The sequence below is a fragment of the Tenrec ecaudatus genome, chromosome 10 (assembly GCF_050624435.1).
Source record: "Tenrec ecaudatus isolate mTenEca1 chromosome 10, mTenEca1.hap1, whole genome shotgun sequence".
NCBI lineage: Eukaryota > Metazoa > Chordata > Mammalia > Afrosoricida > Tenrecidae > Tenrec > Tenrec ecaudatus.
Window position 1 is genome coordinate 73,870,682 of NC_134539.1, and position 19,094 is coordinate 73,889,775.

Sequence of the window (19,094 nt, forward strand, 5' to 3'; positions counted from 1 at the left end):
GTTTATATCTAGCTTTCTGAGGAATTGCAAACTGTTTCCAAGAAGCAATTTTCTATAAACTTACATATGCAACATCAATGGAAAAGGGATCCAATTTCTCCACATTTTTGCCAATACTGTTATAATATCTGTGTTTTTCAATAGCGTTATGAAGTGACAGCTCACGGTTTTTCACATACCATACAATTTAATCATTCGATCATATTAAAAAGGTGTGCAATCATCAAACAATCTTTTTGTTTTCACGGCAGCATGCTCACTTCCGGGACAGCCATGATCTGAGCAGCCAGGTCGGCGCAGAGAGTGGGAGGAGGCGGGGGAGGAGAGAGGGTATGCGCTTTATTTCTGACCAAGGCTTATATATAATTGGGGGCATACGAGCCCCACTGATTACCAGGTAACCATCCATATATGTCACAGGAAGGGGTTGTACAATAGGCATAGGCATGACAGGAAGGGGATGAGCTAGGGGTGTACACATAATAGGAAGGGGAGGGACTAAAGGTACACATGTGACAAGATGGGCGCACCCTAGACTCGAGATGACAGCCTCATCTTGGTCGTCCGTGAGACAACCATCTCCCGCCATCCTCCCATGTCATCCCCCTACCCTGTTACTGTTTCTATAGATCTACTCATCCTAGATTTCTTAAACAGAAAATCATACAAAGCAAGCAAAATTATACAAAGCAAACAACAACAACAAACATAAAACCAACAACAATGACGAGATAAAATACAGAAAAATCTCAATCAAAGAGAAAGCAGAAAATATTAAAATCTGAAACAACTTTAAAATGAGTCAAAAGGGAGATGGAATGATAGGGTATTAGATTTTAACCTAACCACATCTGCCATGATCAAATTCACAATGCTCACTGTCTGATAGCAGACTGTCTGAAGCCTTCTCCTTCTCAGGAGGAGCAGCTCGTGGTTTTGAACTGCTGACCTGTGGTTAGCAGCCCAATGGAACCACTACGTCACGAGGGCTCCTTTTCAAAAAATTACCAAGGGGCTCTGCTGGGCCAGTAAAATTCAAGGAACAGAGGTCACCTTAGAAGGTTATGTCAGGTGTTTTTGTCTGCTTTTAATTACAAAGGGGTAATCTTGATAGAGTTTTTCAAAGGACACAAGTGATCATGGGGACTTTAAAAAAATCGTTTTATTAGGGGCTCATTCAACTCTTTTATTTTTTTTAAATCATTTTATTGGGCAACTCATCACAATCCATACATCCATCCATTGTGTCAAGCACATTTGTACATTTTAAAAAATATTTTATCAGGGGCTCATACAACTCTTATCACAATCCATCCATACATCAATTGTGTAAAGCACATCTGTACATTCATTGCTCTCATTCTCAAAACATTTGCTCTCCACGTAAGCCCCTGGCATCAGCTCCTCATTTTCCCCCCTCCCTTCCACCCCCCCCATGAGCCCTTGATCATTTATAAATTATTGTTTTGTCATATCTTACACTGTCTGACGTCTCCCTTCACCCACTTTTCTGTTGTCCGTCCCCCAGGGAGGAGGTTATGTGCAGATTCCTGTAATCGGTTTCCCCTCTCTACCCCACCCTCCCTCCACTCCAGGGAAGAAGCTTTAGGAGAACTGAAAAATGAGGAGAACTTCAGGAAAGTTTCACCAAATCATTTCCTTTTCCATCCCGACGGTGCACCTGCGAGTTGTAGCGTAGCAACGACTGTCCCGGGAGACTTTCCTTGGGAAGCAACCTCCTACAGCCTTACTTTGGTTCCCAACACTCCAGGGGCATTTAGAAGGAACACGATCGATCCATCGTAGTCCCCCCAGAGATGCCCAAACTACCCTGGTAGCGTGGTGTCAATCAGGCCGAGAGATTTCGCTGGGGGTGGGGTGGGGTTGGAAGGTTCGAGGTGGAAGCACCTCCATCAGAAGTGTAGATGGCGATTATTAGGTCAAGGGACAGTAGGTGCGTATGGGTTGAATAAAGGTTTCTGTGGCGACCCCTTTTTCCTTACCTCCGTAGGCACGGGTGTTTCTCTGGACACACAATTGGTCCATTGGTCCGAACGTTAATCCTAACGGGTTGGGCTGCTAACCCGCCGCAAGGTCTGCAGCCCGGCACCCGCAGCAGCTCCGCGGGAGAAGGACCGGGCTTGCTTCTCTTCTCCTTATAAATCGTTATAGTCTCTCTGTAAACAGTCCACCCCCGTCCTACAGGGTCGCAGGAGTCGGGATCGACCCCAGGGCAAGGAGTGAGTGACCGGTAGTATAGTCCGTTTAGAAAGTTTCGACTGCCCGGAGTCAAGGCCAAGTTGACAACATCCTGGACGCACTCGCAAAGGCCGGGGACGGGGACGCGCTCGCGCTCTAGCGGAGGTGGACGGGTTGCGGGTGGGGTGGGGTGTGGGGGGTTGTGGTGGGGGTGGATCACCGGGCGGGGGAGGGCCCAGCGGCTCCTTCCCGCTCACGGCCCGCCCCCACGGGGCTCCACCCGGCTTTGGGATCGCCCACGCCCAGCCGAGCCCAGGCGCCGCGCCGCTTCCTCGCAGAGCCCAGAACCCGGAATCCCGGCGGGACCGGGCGGACACGCCGCGTCCATCCTGCAGCCGCGCGGGGCGTCCAGGGTGAGTGCTCCGTCCCTAGGAAGAGTGCCTGTGGCCCTCGGGTCCACTGCGCAGCTAGAATGGCAGGCGGAAGTCCAAGTGCACTTCTCTCCCGGGACCGGCCGCGGGGCCCAAGTCAGGAGGAAGGGACTTGCCGGATGCTGTGCCCTGTGACGGGGAGGGGACACTGAAACCGCCGAGGGAGGGAGGGAGGGAGGCGGCCCGAGGATCTTTCTGGGGCCTGGGGCTGACCGCCCCGCAGCTGGCCAGGGGTGCGGCGCTCACCGCGGCGCGCGCTCGTGCCCAGATGTCAAGGGATCCGCGCTCCCAGCGGTGGGCGCTCCTGCCGTGCGAGTCGCAGGAGTTTGTGCGCGTCCGCCTGGTGGGGCCCCGCAGCTGTGTGTGCGAGCCGCCGCCGCTGACCCTGCCCGACTTCTTTAAGGACGCTGGGCCAGGAGCCCAGGGGGAGTGACTTGCCCAAGGTCGTAGGGGTGAAGTCACTTGTGCTTGTGAGAGTCCGTTACCCCAGGCGGAGCTGGGTGTGTCCTGGGCGCTTGGAGGCGGGACTTGGTAGCCCCTGGAGCGGAAGGCAGAAGCGAGACTTCATCCCTGAACTGGAGCGTTACTTTGCAAGTGTTCCTGGGACTCAAGCCCCCAGTGGACAGTCCTGGGCAGGGAAAAGGCTGACCTGTGTCTCCTCTGGTGCCCAGGTACTGATTGCTGCCCCCAGTGATGCGCTGCAGAAGACTGAGCCTGGGCCTGGGGTCCTGCCTGCTAGTCATTGTGAGCCTGAGCTTTGTTTGGTGAGTATTCCAAGCCCAAGACTCGACCCCAGCATGGGCTGAGCCCGTCGCTGACTTCCTGGGTCCTGTTCACGCCCTCTGGGCTCAACAGCCCCTTCAGGCCAGCCCCAGCCTGAACTAGTCTCAGTTTCAGCGTTTTACCCTGGACTGGCCACCTGATGGAGCCCTGAGGGCCTAGGGGGCCAGCAGTTGGAATCTACCAGCTGCTTCAGGGAGAGAGATGAGACAGATCTTTTGCCCCATACAGATTTACAGCTTCTGGGGGCAAAAAAATGAGGAACTGATACCAAGGGCTCAAGTGGAGAGAAAATGTTTTGAGACTGATGATGGCCACAAACGTACCAATGTGCTTGACACAATGGATGGATGGATGGATGGATGGATGGATGGATGGATGGATGGTGATAAGAGTTGTATGAGAGCCCCCAATAAAAAAGAAAAAAGAGTCCCAGCTTCGGGAACCCTAGGGAGCAGTTCCACTCTGCCATTTAGGGTCACTGGGAGTGGGAACCAGCTTTAGGGCAGTGGGCTTGGTTTTCAGGGCCAAGATAGGTAGAAAATTCATCCCTGAATTCCCTCTGGGAAACTCTGAGGCCAGTCCCTCCTGGGGTCCCCCCACAGTCCCTGTGTGACCTGCTTGTATTCCCAACCTAACCCTGGTTGTGTGCTGGGCCTGGCATAGAGTCATGCCCTATGGATATATGTCTGCATGGTGATGGTCACTGAATACTTACCCCTGTGACTCCCTATGTAGAGCCCAAGAGTGACCCCTGCTCCTACCCCTACCCTCAGGTACACCCCACTGATTTGTTCTAAGTGGGTTTTCAGTCTCTTGGCCGGGCGTTGAGTTCACTGGTGTTTTTCCTTTCCCAGGGTGTATGTTGAGAACTGGTTGCCTGTCTACTATGTGCCCTATTTCCTCCCTTGCCCTGAGATCTTGTAAGTATGGGATCAGAGGACCCTGTGTGCTGCTTAAAGAAGGATAACAGGGTCATTGTGGGTACTTTGACTAAGGGTCCTGAGCTCATGGTTCTGGGGCATGTTTAGGTCATTTATCGGCTGCCTCAAATTGTGAGCAAAACTGGGCTGTTTCAGTCTTTAGTTGTCTGCTCCTCCTGCCCTCCACCCCACCCTCTGAAGCTTGACCTTGGGCATGTTACATAACTCTGAGCCTCATTTTCTGCATCTGAAAAATGGGATCGTGGGGTGAAATCCAAAACTCAAACCCCCTTGCTGAGACCAGACAAGAAATACTCTCTCTGATATATAAGTGCCATCGTAGCAAGACATTCAATTCAGGGCTATATATTTTTGAGGGGGTGTCAAAAAAGAAAGTATTTTCCCCCCAAAGCTATGTATTTTTTTTAAAAGGTATGTGTTTAATTTTTTTTTTTTTTTTTACAAAACCACCTTATCACCTTTGAAGTACACTCCATTACACTTAATACATTTGTCAACTCTGCCATTCCATTCTTGGAAGTATTTTTCAAATTCATCTGTTTGGATGACTGACAGCACCTCCCTCATTTTTTTCTTGACCTCTTCTACGTCCTCAATTGCTGTCCTTTCATGTCCCTCTTCATTCACTGGAAACAAAAAGAACTTACACAGAGTAAGGTCAGATGAGTAAGGTGCATGGGGCAAGAAAGGCATGGTGGGTTTTTGTTTTTTTTGCCAAAAACTGGTACACTGAGATGGCTTTGTGAGCATGTACATTGTTGTGACAAAACCAGTCCCCCAACTGCCACAAATCAGGCCTTTATTGTTGCACACTGTCAGGCCATCTTTTCAGAACCTCTAAATAGAAAGCTTGGTTAACAGTATGAGCTGGTGGCATGAACTCCAAATGCACAACGAGCTGACATTTTCATCCTTTCAGGAAGCTGATGGATGTCCAGGACAAGGTTTGGCATCAATCGACATTTCACCTTTTCTGAAATGAGAAAATCACCCGTACACTGAGTTTTTCCCACAGTGCTGCCCCTGTAAGCTGTGTTCAGCATCACAACAGTTTCTGCAGCATTTTTCTCGAGCAGGAAACACAATTTCACAGCTGCACACGCCTCTCTTAAATCAGCCATCACAAAACTGAGGTTCAAGCGAAACTACTTTCATGAAAAAATTCACTGTGACCAGAGAGAACCTGTGGGGAAAATGGAAAACTACAAAAGCCCCTCCCCGCCCGGTGGGGATCCAGTGTGTTGGGGCACCCCTCATAGACCAGGGGTGGGGAAGGTCCATTCAGGTATTTGTAACATCATTCGAGGGCTATCCTGGTCAACCGACTAATGAACTCACTCCTAATGTGATGTTTAGGAGCACTGTGGGCTGCTAACTGCAAGGTCTGAAGTTCGAAACCACCAGCTACTGTGCAGGAGAAAGACAGGCTTTCTATTCTTGAACAGAGTTACCGTTTTGGAAATCCACAGGGGCAGTTCTACAATGTTTAAAGGGTTATTACGAGTTGGCATCAGCTCAATGGCAGTGAGTTTGGGGTGGTTTTTTTTTTTTTTTTTTGGCTTAATATGATGGTTGGAACTGCTTCTCTTTGGTGAGGCGTGCGATGTTAGCTGGTCTTAATGATTTCTCAGGCCATAGGCGCACTGTTTATGTGTTTGGCTCCTTGCTGCAAGGCCAGTACTTTACATCCACCAGCTGCTCCGAGGGAGAAAGACTCTCTTAAAGAGTTCCAGTCGCTGCAACCCACATGCCCCATAGAGTCGCCGAGTCAGAACTGACTCGATGGCAGTGAGTTTGGTTTGCGTAATATGGCCCTTGGGCCGGATGTACCCACCCCTGCGGTGGACAAACACCCCAGAACCCCACCGCCATCCAGTCCATTCTGACTCATAGCTACCCAACAGGATGAAGTAGATCTGCAGAGAGTTTCCGAAGCTGTAGAGCTTTATGGCATTAGCTAGTTGTGGGTGCTTAACCCACTGTGCCACCAGTGCTCCTGCTATAGATCGCCAAAAAGGAGAGCGCTCAAGGAGGCGTAGGCCATCCCATCCCATGTGGCACTGAAAGTTCCCTCGCAGTGTGGGGAGACAAGCGCGCCACAAGCTGGCCTGAACTTTGGCGTGGCTGTGTTAGGATAGTCAGCCTCAGGCCTCTTCTGGAGCCTCACTGACACCGCTCATGGGGTGGCCATGGGCAGACCCTCTCCTCCTCGGGGTCTCCGTTTCCCCATCTGTAAAATGCCACTGGGGAAGGACTGGTGGCCCTGGTTCAAGGATGGAACTTGAACCCGGGGAGTGAAATGGGAGGCCCGTGCCCCTTAGCCAGTGGGTGGCAGAGCCGGAGGCAATCCCTGGTGACCACCCAGCAGCCCTGCCTCACCTTCCTCCAGGACTCCCCGCTTCTGGGCTCAGGTTGGCATTTGTGGAAGCCAGCGGAGGCTGGAGGCTGCTTGCTAAGAAGGGATGAGCATGCCGAGCTTTCCCAGAGGGCACTTCCATGCTGGGCAAAAATGCCACGAGATAAACGAAATAGTTTAATTCTCGCAGCGACTTGGAGGGCTAAGAATGGTTGTCCCGTTAAACAGATGAGGACAGGCAGGAACATCAGGGCTCCTTCCACCGGAGGGACAGACCAGTAACACTACCAGACGCTTATGTGTGTATGTGTGTTTACTTATTTGGGCTCACTACAAGGAAGGGCAGGTTGGGAACTCTTGGACCAAGGGCTGACGCTGTCTTCTTCTTCTTTTTTTGTTTTTTTAACAATTTATTGGGGCTCATACAATTGACGCTGTCTTCTTGAGGCAGAATTTCTCCTTCAGGGAAACAGAAGATCCAGTTGATTGGATCAGGTACACCCAGATAATCTCCTTAAACTATTATCAGCTGATTGAAAGTGTTCATTACATATACAAAGCCTCAAACTTGATGGATTGAGTGACTGACAAGTAAAGACGTGAAACCGGTCATCCCTGTAGGTCCAGGGGAAGGAGCGGTCTCTGAAAGAGGAAGCAGCGGAGGTGGGCCTGCTGGGCCAGCTTTTCAAACCCTCTACGACAGGCATCCTCAAACTGCGGGCCACATGCAGCCCGCCGAGGATCCAGGCCGCCGGGTGTTTTTGCCCAGTTTTGTTTTTTACTTCAAAATAAGATATGTGTAGTGTGCATAGGAATTTGTTCGTAGTTTTTTTTTTTTTTAACTATAGTCCGGCCCTCCAATGGGTCTGAGGGACAGTGAACTGGCCCCCTGTTGAAAAAGTTTAGGACCTCTGCTCTAGGAGATGCTGTGATCCTGCAGAACAACAGGGTTGAAAAACATCTGTTGTGGCCCCATGGGGTGCTGGGTTCAAATCTCAATCCTGCCACTTACTGGGTCATTGACCCTGAAAGACCACCTCACCTGCATCAGCCTGACCAGCCCCCACCCCTCTTCAGAACGGGCAGACTGTGGTGAAGGTTAGCGGGTCAGCATGGTCTCTAGGGCAGTACCTGCCCATCTAAAGGTTGATTAATCATGGCTTCATCATTATTCACATGTTGAGTATCTCAGTCACAGGCCCCGACACTAAGGCCTCTTTCTTGCCTCTGCCACCAGTAACATGAAGCTGCAGTACAAGGGGGAGAAGCCATTCCAGCCTACAGCACAGTAAGGAGACTGCCCTTTCTCCCCTTGGTGGGCCCTGGAGGAGGGCCACCTCCCCTCATCGCTGGCCCTTCTTGGTTGCAGGTCAAACTACCCACAACCCAAGCTGCTCGAGAAGAGGTAGGTGTTGGTTAGGGCCTGAGCACAGGGCGTGGTGGTGGGTGGAAGAGTCAGCAGGAGCCCTGATTGGAAGCTGGGGTGGTAGAGGTGGTTCAGGCTGGCATGGGGTCCGGGCAGTCTGGGCCTGTGGAGGCACACAGGCTATGTGTGAATTGAACTTGGGTGGATTTCAACCTTCCCAATGTCACTAGCTGTGTGATCTTAGGCAGGTTACCTAACTGCTCTGAGTTTGTGTGTCTGTGTGTGTGTGTGTGTGTGTGTGTGTGTAAAATAGATAATAACACACCCACCCCTCACCTATTGACTATCTTGTTACCTGATGTTTCACATTTGCAAGATTAGTAAAAAAAAAACCTATTTGGCACATTAATTTGTGCTTCCGACAGTCACAAACACCAAGCTCTGAGGTAAGGACCTTGCTGGCTGTGGCGGTGACGGCTCTGTGTCAGCCTGGCTGGGCCATGACTGGGCACAGTGGTTCCTCATCAGCAGTTATGTACCGATGGAAGTCGGCCGCTGTGTTATGATGTAGTCAGTCTCCATTTTTGCATAACATGGATTTCCCTGAGTGGCCTGGAACCATTTTGATAAGTGAGGAATGGGTGTGATACCTGCCTCATCAGAGACGGTGGCTTGGTGCTGCAATGATGATTATGGTCTTGGCTGCTAACCGAAAGGTCAGCGAGTCCGCAGGTAAAAATCCCTGTAAAGACTACAGCCTAAGAAACCCTGGGGGGTAGGAGTGGGGGTGGGGCAGTTCTACTCCGTCCTTCCTAGGCTCTGTGAGTTGGAATCGACCTGACAGCACCCAACACCTAGAACCTTCTAGGGGCTGGAAGACCAGATGAGGTGATGCTTATAAAATCCACTGCCTTGTGGTTGCTCCACTGTCCGTGCTCCAAACCCAAACCAAACTCACTGCCGTCCGCTCCTGCTTCTGGCGACCCTGTAGAACAGGCTGGACCTGCCCCTGTGAGTTTCCGAGATGAAATCTTCATGCAAGAACAGAAAGCATCACCTTTCTCCCTCGGAGTAGTTGGTGGTTTTGAACTGCTGACCGTGGAGTTAGCAGTCCAACACACAACCCGCGACACCACCAGGGCTTGGAGCTCTTGCTCATTAAGTCCTCAGAAGACCCGTGACATGCCTGATTCCTCCAGACACTGTGGGCATGAACTCCTGGTCATCCCAATCAGACTTGTTGCTGTCGAGCTGATTTTAATACCTATCCAGCCTAGAGGACAGAGTAGAACTGCCTGAGTTGCCATATTTTTCTCGGATGCAGTGGATGCAGGGTTTGAACCATCGACCTTTGGGTTCATAGCTGAGTGCTAAAGCACCATGCCACCAGGCTCTTTTATCCTCACATTCCACATGAGGCTGCTGAAGCTCAGAGACAGGGACAGAACTGCCCTGCATGGGAGGCAGGGCCAGGCTGGAATTTCACAGAGGGGTGGGCTCAGCGCCCCGTGGCCTTCCCTGTTGCCAGACCCACAGAGCTGCTGACACTCACTCCCTGGCTGGCACCCATCGTCTCGGAGGGGACCTTTGACCTGGCGCTTCTGCAGAGCATCTACAAGCCGCTGAACCTGACCATCGGGGTCACAGTGTTTGCTGTAGGAAGGTGAGTCCCAGGCTGAGGTGCAGGACCGTACAGTCTAGGGGAGACATAGTTTCCCAGACCTGGGACCTGGCCTGTCACCATGGAAGGCCTTGGGCCAGATGCTGAACAAATGGGAAGGTAGTCGGTGGTGGAGGTGAGGTGGTGATTGCCTGGAGGAGGGGGCCTGGCTGTGGTCTCGAAAGAGGGAGGAGACAGCCTGGGAAGAGACCAGCAGGGAGAGTTCAGGTATATTTAAAGGAACAGAAATTCAGACCATTGCACATCCGTGGGCTTCCTCAGCCACAGGCAGGCCAGGTACCCAAGCAGGCAGGCCCCAGGAGCCGCTCCTCTCCACTCCCTTACTGTTCTTGCCTTCCTTTCTGGGTTTCTCCTCTGCTCCCCCCGCTCCAACCTGGTCTGACATGGTATTCCCGTTAGGAGCTCCCACCAGACAACTTCCCTGTGGGATTCCTGAGAGAGGGCACTGGCCAGATGATGGACAGCCTACCTGGTGGTCCCTTATTCAACTACCTGTAGCTTGGAGCTGGTCATGAGGTCCGCTGCCCATCCTGCACCCCCGACACCCTCAGCCTACCCACCCTGGATGCCTCCACTTACTTGTGTCTGGGTGACTGTCCTCTTGAACCTCAGTCTTCCTGCCTATAACAAAGGGATTTTAATGCCTTTCTTATATGGACCGAAAGAGGCAAGAAGCCCATAGAGCCTGGTCCAACCCTTAGAAAGCGCTCAGTAAAAGTTAGCCTGGTTTATGACTGTACACATCAATACTGTTAAAAGTGTCTTCCTTACAACAGTCTGGAGACTGGTCCTGTCATTTGAATTTAGGGTCTTTTGGGACAAGGCCGTAGTAATGCAGGTGGTGGGGGAGCAGGGAGGTGGGGCCCATCCTGGCTGACTCCAGAGCTCGTAGCTCAGTGGTGCCAGCACATGGGGGTGTCCAGTTGGGGGGTCCTGACATGGGAGGGTAGATTTGGACTGGGGCCTTATCACCAGGTACACCAGCCTGGTCCAGCCCTTCCTGCAATCGGCCGAGGAATTCTTCATGCAGGGCTACCAAGTGAACTACTACGTCTTCACCGATGACCCTGAGGCCATTCCCCACGTGCCGCTAGGCCCTGGCAGGCTCCTCAGGATCATCCCCATCCAGGATCACTCCAGCTGGGAAGAGATCTCCATGCGCCGGATGGAGACCATCAGCCAGCACATTGTCAAGAGGGCGCACCGCGAGGTGGACTACCTTTTCTGCCTCGATGTGGACATGGTATTCAGGAACCCGTGGGGCCCTGAGACCCTGGGGGACCTGGTGGCTACCATTCACCCGGGCTACTATGGCGTATCCCGGCAGCAGTTTCCCTATGAGCGCAGGCACATCTCCACTGCCTTTGTGGAGGACGGTGAAGGGGACTTTTATTATGGTGGGGCGGTCTTTGGGGGCCGGGTAGCCAAAGTATATGACTTCACCAGGGGCTGCCATATGGCCATCCTGGCAGACAAGGCCAATGGGATCATGGCCGCCTGGCAGGAGGAAAGCCACCTGAACCGCCGCTTCATCTCTCAGAAGCCCTCCAAGGTACTGTCCCCTGAGTACCTCTGGGATGACAGGAAGTCCCCGCCACCTTTCCTGAAGCTAATCCGCTTTTCAACCGTGAATAAGGACACCAAGTGGCTGAGGGGCTGATGGCAGAGCAAGACCTGCCACATCCAGAGACCCAAAGCCTTGCAGCCAGATCCTCCCAGCAGAGCACCTGGGTCCTCCAGTGCTCCCTGCAGACCACCTTGCACTAGGATCTCTTCAAGCCGTGGGTGGGCACCAGCCCTGCCCTGCTTACCTCTCTGCCTACCAGGAGAATCCTGTCAGAACATGGATGGGAGAAGCCCTTTGTGAACAGGGAGATCTTGCCAGTTCAACCCCAGCTGGTTGGCTAACAGACTAAGGTGGGGCAGAAAGGCTGGGGGAGACCCAGGAAGGAACCTTGGAAATGGGAGGGATCTGAGCCAGCCATCAACCTGTGTCCAGCGGCATCCTTTGTCAAGAGGGCTTGAGCCAGTTTTAATAAAGTTGGTATGTGGTGGGCCCTTGCTAGTGGTCTGTGCACCTGCATCTTGATTTGTGCGCTGGCTGTGCCATGCGCTGGAGACCCAGGGGGCTTAGGCTTCAAGCGTACCATGTGCAGTGAGGATTATTCCAGAAAGCCAGGGCCGCTACAACAGATGGTGGGATGTAGTACCGATCCTCACGGGAGCCCTGGTGAAGTGGGAACCTGCTGATAACTGCCTGTTCTCTCAGCTGAGTGTAAGTGTGCAGGACTTTCAACCGAGAACCCGTGGGCTTTTCTGGGTCGGCCCCCGGGCTGGGCTGGGTTTTCTAGCGAAACAAAACCAGTGACACCCATCTACTATATGTAGGAACTTGCTATTAAGAGCGAAATATCCAGGACGCACCCCAGCCCAGTCTAACCCACACCCAAGGGTCAGATGCTAGCTGTGGGTTCCTCCTGGCGCACACAGCTGCTGGCTACAGAAGCCAAAAGGCAATTGGGACACTGGGAGATCACAGGTTGGTGAGTGCGGAGTTGCACAAATCCAACAGTTAGCACATGCCAACAGCTCCCAGGGTCAGCAAGCCTTACAGGCCAGCAGCCCCAGAAGCCAGGCCAGGATCCAATCAAGGAGGGAAGAGAAGAGGGACAAAGAGAGAGACCAGTTTTCCACAGGGTCTCTTATAAATAGGCCACACTCCACCAGGAGGCCTCATCAGGTTGTGACCTGCACCTTATGGGGAGGGTTTACTGCCAAACCACGGAGAGTCCTGACCAGGCCAAATTGTCACAACCCCTATCACCAAGCCATCAAGTGGATGCTGACCCATGGAGACCCTATAGGCCAAAGCAGAACTGTCCCTGTAGGTTTCTAAGCCTATACCTCTGTAAGGGAATCGAAAACCTCATCTTTCTCCCATGGAGCCACTGGTGGTGTCAAACTGCTGACCTTGCGGTTAGCAGTTCAACAAGTAACCACTATACCACCAGTGCTCCCTTTAGCTATCACAGTCCCTGATGCTATCATTGATGATACAGTAGCTGCAGCTGACCTCAGCCCTGTGAAGCATTAGGCTGGCAGGAGGCCCACAGGAAGTGGCGTGTGTCCAGGGTTTGAAGGCGTGTGTAAGGGCAGCCTCCACCGCCTGGACCAGAGGGCCATCAGAGACCTACATTGGTGCTACCCACGACATGGAGGTGGGGCCTGGGGTGAGGGGCTGGGCTGCCTGGTGCCTGCTCCCCTGGAGGCAGCAGCATCTTTCCCACTGAAGATGCAAAAGATAGGGAGCAAGTGCTCACCCAACTGGCTATCCCTGGCAATGCTGGGGACCAGTCTCAGCTCACTCTTTTCTGGGGCCTATGGATTGGATGGTAAGTGGGGACAGATGGAGTGGCCATGTGAGGTGACAGCTTGGGCAGAGAGGAAGGGAGAGGCCCAGATCCTGCTTGACCAGAAGGGCAGAGTGATGGTCCATGTGCCCCCAGGGGGGAACACCTCCAGGCTGGCTGCCCAGCCCAAGGGGAGGGCAAGGCCTGTGGAGCATGGAGGAGGAGGAGCAGGGCCTGTCTTCCAGGAACTGCCTGTACGGAGGTAGAGACCAGGCAAGGCCCCGGCTGGGAAAGCCCTGGGGCTTGGGCAGCATTGGCTTGGCAGGTAGGGAGCTCCCAGTCTAGCACTGAGCCCTGGCTTTCCCAGGCCCTGATGGCCCCTTCTTAGCCTTGGCCCAAGTTCTAGGGGCAATGGCTGTCCCTAACTCAGTCCCAGGGTGTGACTGTATCAAAAGTGACGAAACACAATTCCTGGAGCCACACCAGTCCAGGCCACTTTCTAGAAAGGAATTGAAGGCAGAGGTGCTCTTTGGGTGGGAAGAAGTCAAGGGCCTTGGGTCGTATCTCCTTTTGAAATGTAACAACCAAAATTATAAATACAAAGGCCTTTCCTGTTCTCCTATCTTAAAATGAGGGTCTTGTAAACTTCCTGTCCTATTTTCACAGTAAACAGGTTTTACTCAATATGAGAGGGTACCCCCCCAAAAAAGAACACCCAAACATTTTTTTCCCAAAGCTATGTACTTAAAAAAATGTTTTTCTACAAAACAACCTATCACCTTCAAAGTATCATTACACTTAATACATCTGTCAAATCTGTAATTCCATTCTTGGAATCATTGTTCAAACTCATCTGCTTGGATGGCTCACAGCACCTCCCTCGTGTTTGTTTGTTTTTTTTTCTTCACCTCTTCTACATCCTCAAATCGCTGTCGTTTCATTTTGGACACCCGCACGTATGTTACAGTCCAGCACCATCTTGGCCAGTAGGACCTGGCTCAGCCCATACTGTTCTAACAACCATCCCACCACTGGACCAGTGCCAACTGACTCCCTCTTAAAGCACCTCCTCCGGGAAGCCTGCCTCCTTGTTCTGCGCCCTGCCTCCATGCTCCCATGATACCTCTTCATCTGTGCTGTCATTCGCACTGTGCTGATCTCCTTCCCCAGCCCTCCCCTTGCTGTAAGCTCCAAGAGGGCACAGATGTGTCTGTCTGACCAGGCTTTGGGGCTGTTGTGCCAGGTAAGGCCTTTGAGGTGAGAGTGGCCTGGGTTCAAACCCACACTGGAGACCCAGCCTAGCAAGCTCACCTTGAGACTTCTTGGACGCTCAGTGCCCACAATTCCGAGTGCAGCCGGCAACCCCACCCTCATGGGAGGCGCTGTGGGGAGGCCCTCTGGGGTCTGCCCAGTCTGGGGAGCCCTGGATACCACGTCATCAGCCGTGTGTTAGCATAGAGACCAGGAGCCCACATGGAAAGCTTGGTTCTTTAGAGCCATGTGACGGTCCCTCTGCAGAATGGGGGAGGGGCTCCCTAACAACAGTAACTGTTCTGGTCACTCAGGCCCGTCCAGTCGGCCTGCCTCTCCTTCCTGGGCCCCCTCCCAGGTCCCTCAAACAGGGTTAGGGCTTCAGCCAGGGTTAAGTTCCCAGCCCCAGTCAGGATAAGGGGTGGGGAAAGGCCCCCTGCCCTGCCCTGCCCTAGGCTTGAACTCCCTGGCTGCTGCCTGCTCCAGGTCCTCCTAACCCTAGCCTGTCCCCTAGCTGTCCTTGCGGTGGCATCAGGAGACTAGGCCCGGGGGAGGGATAGTTAGTGGGTCCTGTGTCTCCAGGCTCTCCTGGCTGAAGGGGAGTAGCTCTGAGGCTCCCAGGTCTCACCACCGTAGTAGGTGGGTGCACAGAGCAGACATCGGAAGAGAGGCACGTGGGACCTGCCGCGCGGAGCCGCGGGTGCGTGGCGCGCGCGCGCACGAGCTGTCCGCAGGTCTCGTGCCCGCGCCCGAACGTGGACGCGAGGCCTGGCTGCCCCGCGTGGAGCCCACCCGCGTCCGCAAGCCTTGGAGAGGCCGCGGGACAGCGAGTTCCCGCCCCCCCACCCCCAGCCGGTTGGCGGGCCCCGCCCCTTGCACCTGCGGGCCGGGGCGGGGCCGGGGCGGGGCGAGCGGCCCCGCCCTCCCCGGGCCGAGCCCCCAGAGTCTCGGCGGCACCGAGCGGCGGGGCCGAGCGGCCGGCGGCGCGGCGAGGACAATGGGAGCGGCGCTGGCGGCGGCGGCGACCGCGGCCGGCCCGGAGGGGAGGGCCGCTGAGCCCGGGGCCCGGCGGGGGAGGGAGGCCGCGCCATGAGCCCAGCAGCCGCGCGCCCCCCTGCGCTGCGCGCGGGTCGAGGCGAGCGGCCGCCCAGAGCCCCGGGCTCCGCCCTGGGGCCGGCGATGAGCGGCCGAGGCTGAGGATGATGGTAGATTGCCAGGTGAGTGCCCCTCCCGGTCCGGGCCGCCCTTCCCCCTGGGGAAGACCACACACCCACACCCACAGCCCACAGCTCGCCCCGGTCTTTGCTGAGCTCAATCTGATGCAGTTCCACGTTCAATCTTCATCGTACAATTGGAAAGCCAAGGGCTCAAGAGAGGCAGGGGCTAGCCCCCCAAGGGGCGTGAGGTTGGCAGAGATACGGATAAGGTGGGGGGTTCCCAGCCGGCTAGGCCGGGTCTCAGCCCTCCCTTAAGGAGGCAGGGAGTTGATTTGGGAATGAGAATGCCTGAGATCCGATCGGGGGACCCTGCCCACCCCATCCCCACGTGGGACTGTTTCGTCTCCGCATCCCCTCACGTGCACAGGCATGCCTGAGCACACACGCACGCACGCACACGCTGGTTTCACAGGTGGAGACCATGGGGGTGGGATCAGAGGAAGAAAGACCCCCAGCAGAGGAGGTGACTGCGAGAAACTGGGGGGGGGGGTTAAGAGACACTGCCATGGGGCAGTGGCATCAGGTCTCCTAGCAACGTGCCCATGGGTCTGTAACACAGGGAGGAGGAGAGATGCCAGGCTGATGGGTAAGGGGATCCCCAAAGTTCCCAACGGGTCTGCCTGGACAGGGGCCATCCCTGGTCAACCTTGAGGGGCCAGGGCCGAGGGTTTTGCTATCCACTCCCCTTCTTGCCTGGAAGTAGACTGTGCCCCATGTGGAGGTCCCACTCTCGCCCTCTGTGAATCCGGCTGGGTGAGCACAAGTCCAGCGATGTCCGGGAAGTCAGTGTCCGTCGGCCTTGGGTCGCCCTCAGTGTCCGGCTGGGTTCTCAGGGCCTTGGAGAGTGATTTCTTTTCTCTGGATGTCAACCAAACAGAGAAAGGTTTGAGGCTCTGGAGGACTGAGGACTTGGGGAGGGGAGGAAGGAGCACTGCAGAGCACCGGACTGTGCGCCCAGGCTCCAAATGCAAACCTTGGGGTCCTCCTTTGGAAGTGAGGGGAGAATGGCCCAAGAATGACAAGGATACCTCATGACTGGACAGGACACTCCAGGGTGAGTGGAGACGGGACGGCTTTTGAGCTAGTGCCCTTGCCCTGCCTGTGGAACCTTCCGGGCCCTCTGCAGTGCCCCCTGGGGCTGGGGAGAGGTGCTGCCTTGGCAACCCTGGAACAAAGGTGTGTGTTTTGTTTTGTGGTTTTCTTGTCAGGGCTGCAGTGTTAGTGCTGGCCGCCAGGGGGCAGGCAGCCTCTTCTGCCAGTGGTACCCACTGGACTTTGCTGGAGCAACTAGAGCGTGGGAGAGTCACCCAGAGGTCATTCTGCCCACCCCTTTCCTCAGACTCACACCTCCTCAGACTTCCCTCTCTACCCCCTGTGCTGAGAGATGGGAAGGGCATGTGAGAGCCTCTTATTCAGTAGCCAGGTCCCAGCACTTACTCTCTACCAGGTACTGTGGGTCCAGGGCTGGAAATGACCGCGTGGTCTAGTCGTCCTGCAGCAGCGCAGAGACTGGAGGGGGAATGGACAAAGGCATGGAAGAAAATACAGGACCTGTGGAAGGAAAGAGCAGGTGCTGGTGTGAAAAGTAAGGATGCAGGGAGAGCGGGGCTGGGAGGGGAAGTCCCAGAGGTCTTGCTGAGGTGACATTTATGTGTGACCAGACTGACAAGAGGAACCAGCCCTGCACAAGTCTGGGAACAGTGGCAGAGAGCAGGCACAACAGGTGCAGAGACTCAGCTGGAGTGGAGAGGAGGTTAGAAAGGCGGCCAGTGTGGCGGGGTGAGCTTCGGAGAAGCAGAGCCTGGTGGACTTGTATTCCTTATCGCTGCTGTGTGGCATGACTCTAGAACATAGCGTCTCCTATCACCAAACATTGTATCCCAGTTGCTGTGGACCAGGAATTCGGGCTCCGCCCAGCTCGGTGCCTTTGCCTCTCTGGAAGCTGGGGCTGAAGTGTCCAGTCAGGGTTAGCAGGGGAGAGGGCAGGTTTCCAAGCCCAGTGGGTGTGAGAAGGCAGGCACAGGCCACTCTGTTGCTGGGCTGAAAGTGCCCACTCCACTGTCCTCTCTCCACTCCTGGCTGCGGGCAGTTTCTTGTGAGCATTTGGGTTGAGAATTGCAGTTTCTCTCTGTGTTATTCTGGGTAGACTAGAGAACAAATCCATAGACACCTATATGTGTAGAAGAAAGAAGTTTATAGACAAGAGCAATTGAACAATGAGAAAACATCCCAGCCCAGTCCAGATCAAGTCCATAGGTCTGATATTAGCCCATATTTCCAATATCAATCTATAAAGTCCTCTTCAGACTCATGAAACACATGCAATGATGCCGAATGCAGAAGGTCACAGGCCAGTGAGTATAGAGTCTTTGGATCCAGTGGTGTTGTAAGCATCTCAGTGCTGGGAGGGGTCTCTCTGTGGCTTCTCCGGCTTCTGAGGTCTGGTTGCGACCATGTGGCTTGCCTTCTGCCATGTCTCCCAAAGAGTAGCAGAGAGAAAAAGGTATCTTCCGCCTCCCAGGAGGAAGTACCAGATTTCCCAGAATTCTCAGGAGAAGACCATGCCCACAGAGGTCTCATTGGCTATCTCCAGATTGACAGCCTAGACTCCACCCCTACACTCTTAATCCTTAAATTGACACCAGATTAGGTGACTGCCACACTCTCTGACTGTTGGGGAGGGGCTCTCCTTTGATTCTTTGCCCCAAACCAAATCCATTGCCCTTGAGTTGAGTCACCTTGACTTTACAGGGCAGAGTAGAGCTGCTGGCGCTGTAGATCTTCGTGGAAGCAGGTTGCCTCATCTCCTTCTCCGGGAGCAGTGGTAGGTTCCCACCAGCGAACTTGTGAGCAGCCTGCTGCTTAACCCACCACACCACCAAGGCCTCCAGGTCGCTCCAGGTGTTGAGTCAATCTGGACTCATAGTGACCCTATTGGTCAATGTCTCAAATTGCCATTGAGTCCATTCCAACTCACGGTGACCCTATAGGACAGAGTAGCACTGCCGCTGTGGGCTTCTCTGACTATAAACCCTTACGGGGTTTCGAACTGGTGACCTCGTGGTTAGCAGCCCAACAGAGAGCAGCCTAGCTCTCTGCAGCATATATATTATCTACCGTTGTAGCCTGCTACTCCAGAGTCAGGGATCTGAGGGATGTGAGAAAGACAGACACACACACGGAAGCCGCACTGTCACCCATGAGTTGTCTCTGAAGTGACACCCCATCACGTTGAGGGTAGTCACTAAGTCCAGTCCACAGTAAAGAGGAGGGGATGACACACGGATCCGGACGCCAGGAGGCGGGATCCCGTAGTTCGAGGTGAGGTACTTGGGTCTGGTTTAATAGAATGGAAGGCCTTTGGAGGGCGAGGATGGCTGATTTTCATTTCATCTTAGCCCCTTCCTGGAACAGACTGGGACACGTGGCCAAGATCGCGCTGCCAGGCCCCAGCCCTGCTTTTGTTCGCACAATCCCAGCCCTGTTCTGACTAGTTCTCCCTGCTGCTCACCCCTCGCC

General features: G+C 54.1%; 1 protein-coding gene across 2 annotated transcripts; it reads left to right on the forward strand.

Annotated features, from left to right (window-relative positions):
• The first annotated feature begins 2,458 nt into the window (after positions 1 to 2,458).
• Positions 2,459 to 11,822, forward strand: GBGT1 (globoside alpha-1,3-N-acetylgalactosaminyltransferase 1 (FORS blood group)). Of its 2 annotated transcripts, XM_075560566.1 has the most exons (7): positions 2,459 to 2,612; positions 3,302 to 3,394; positions 4,268 to 4,333; positions 7,948 to 7,998; positions 8,080 to 8,115; positions 9,605 to 9,739; positions 10,733 to 11,822. In XM_075560566.1, the coding sequence occupies exons 2-7, from the start codon at positions 3,324 to 3,326 to the stop codon at positions 11,415 to 11,417; spliced, it is 1,044 nt and encodes a 347-aa protein (XP_075416681.1). In that variant the 5' UTR covers positions 2,459 to 2,612; positions 3,302 to 3,323; the 3' UTR covers positions 11,418 to 11,822. The 2 variants fall into 2 exon arrangements, with proteins under 2 accessions (XP_075416681.1, XP_075416682.1); XM_075560567.1 differs by lacking the exon at positions 2,459 to 2,612 and having other exon boundaries at positions 3,080 to 3,394.
• The last annotated feature ends 7,272 nt before the right edge of the window (positions 11,823 to 19,094 follow it).

Excerpts from the sequence above, each read along its gene's own strand:
- GBGT1 (XM_075560566.1), top strand. The coding sequence starts at position 3,324 with ATGCGCTGCAGAAGACTGAGCCTGGGCCTGGGGTCCTGCCTGCTAGTC. Across the intron at positions 3,395-4,267 it reads GTGAGCCTGAGCTTTGTTTG|GGTGTATGTTGAGAACTGGT; the intron begins GTGAGTATTCCA and ends TTCCTTTCCCAG. Across the intron at positions 4,334-7,947 it reads CTCCCTTGCCCTGAGATCTT|TAACATGAAGCTGCAGTACA; the intron begins GTAAGTATGGGA and ends CTCTGCCACCAG.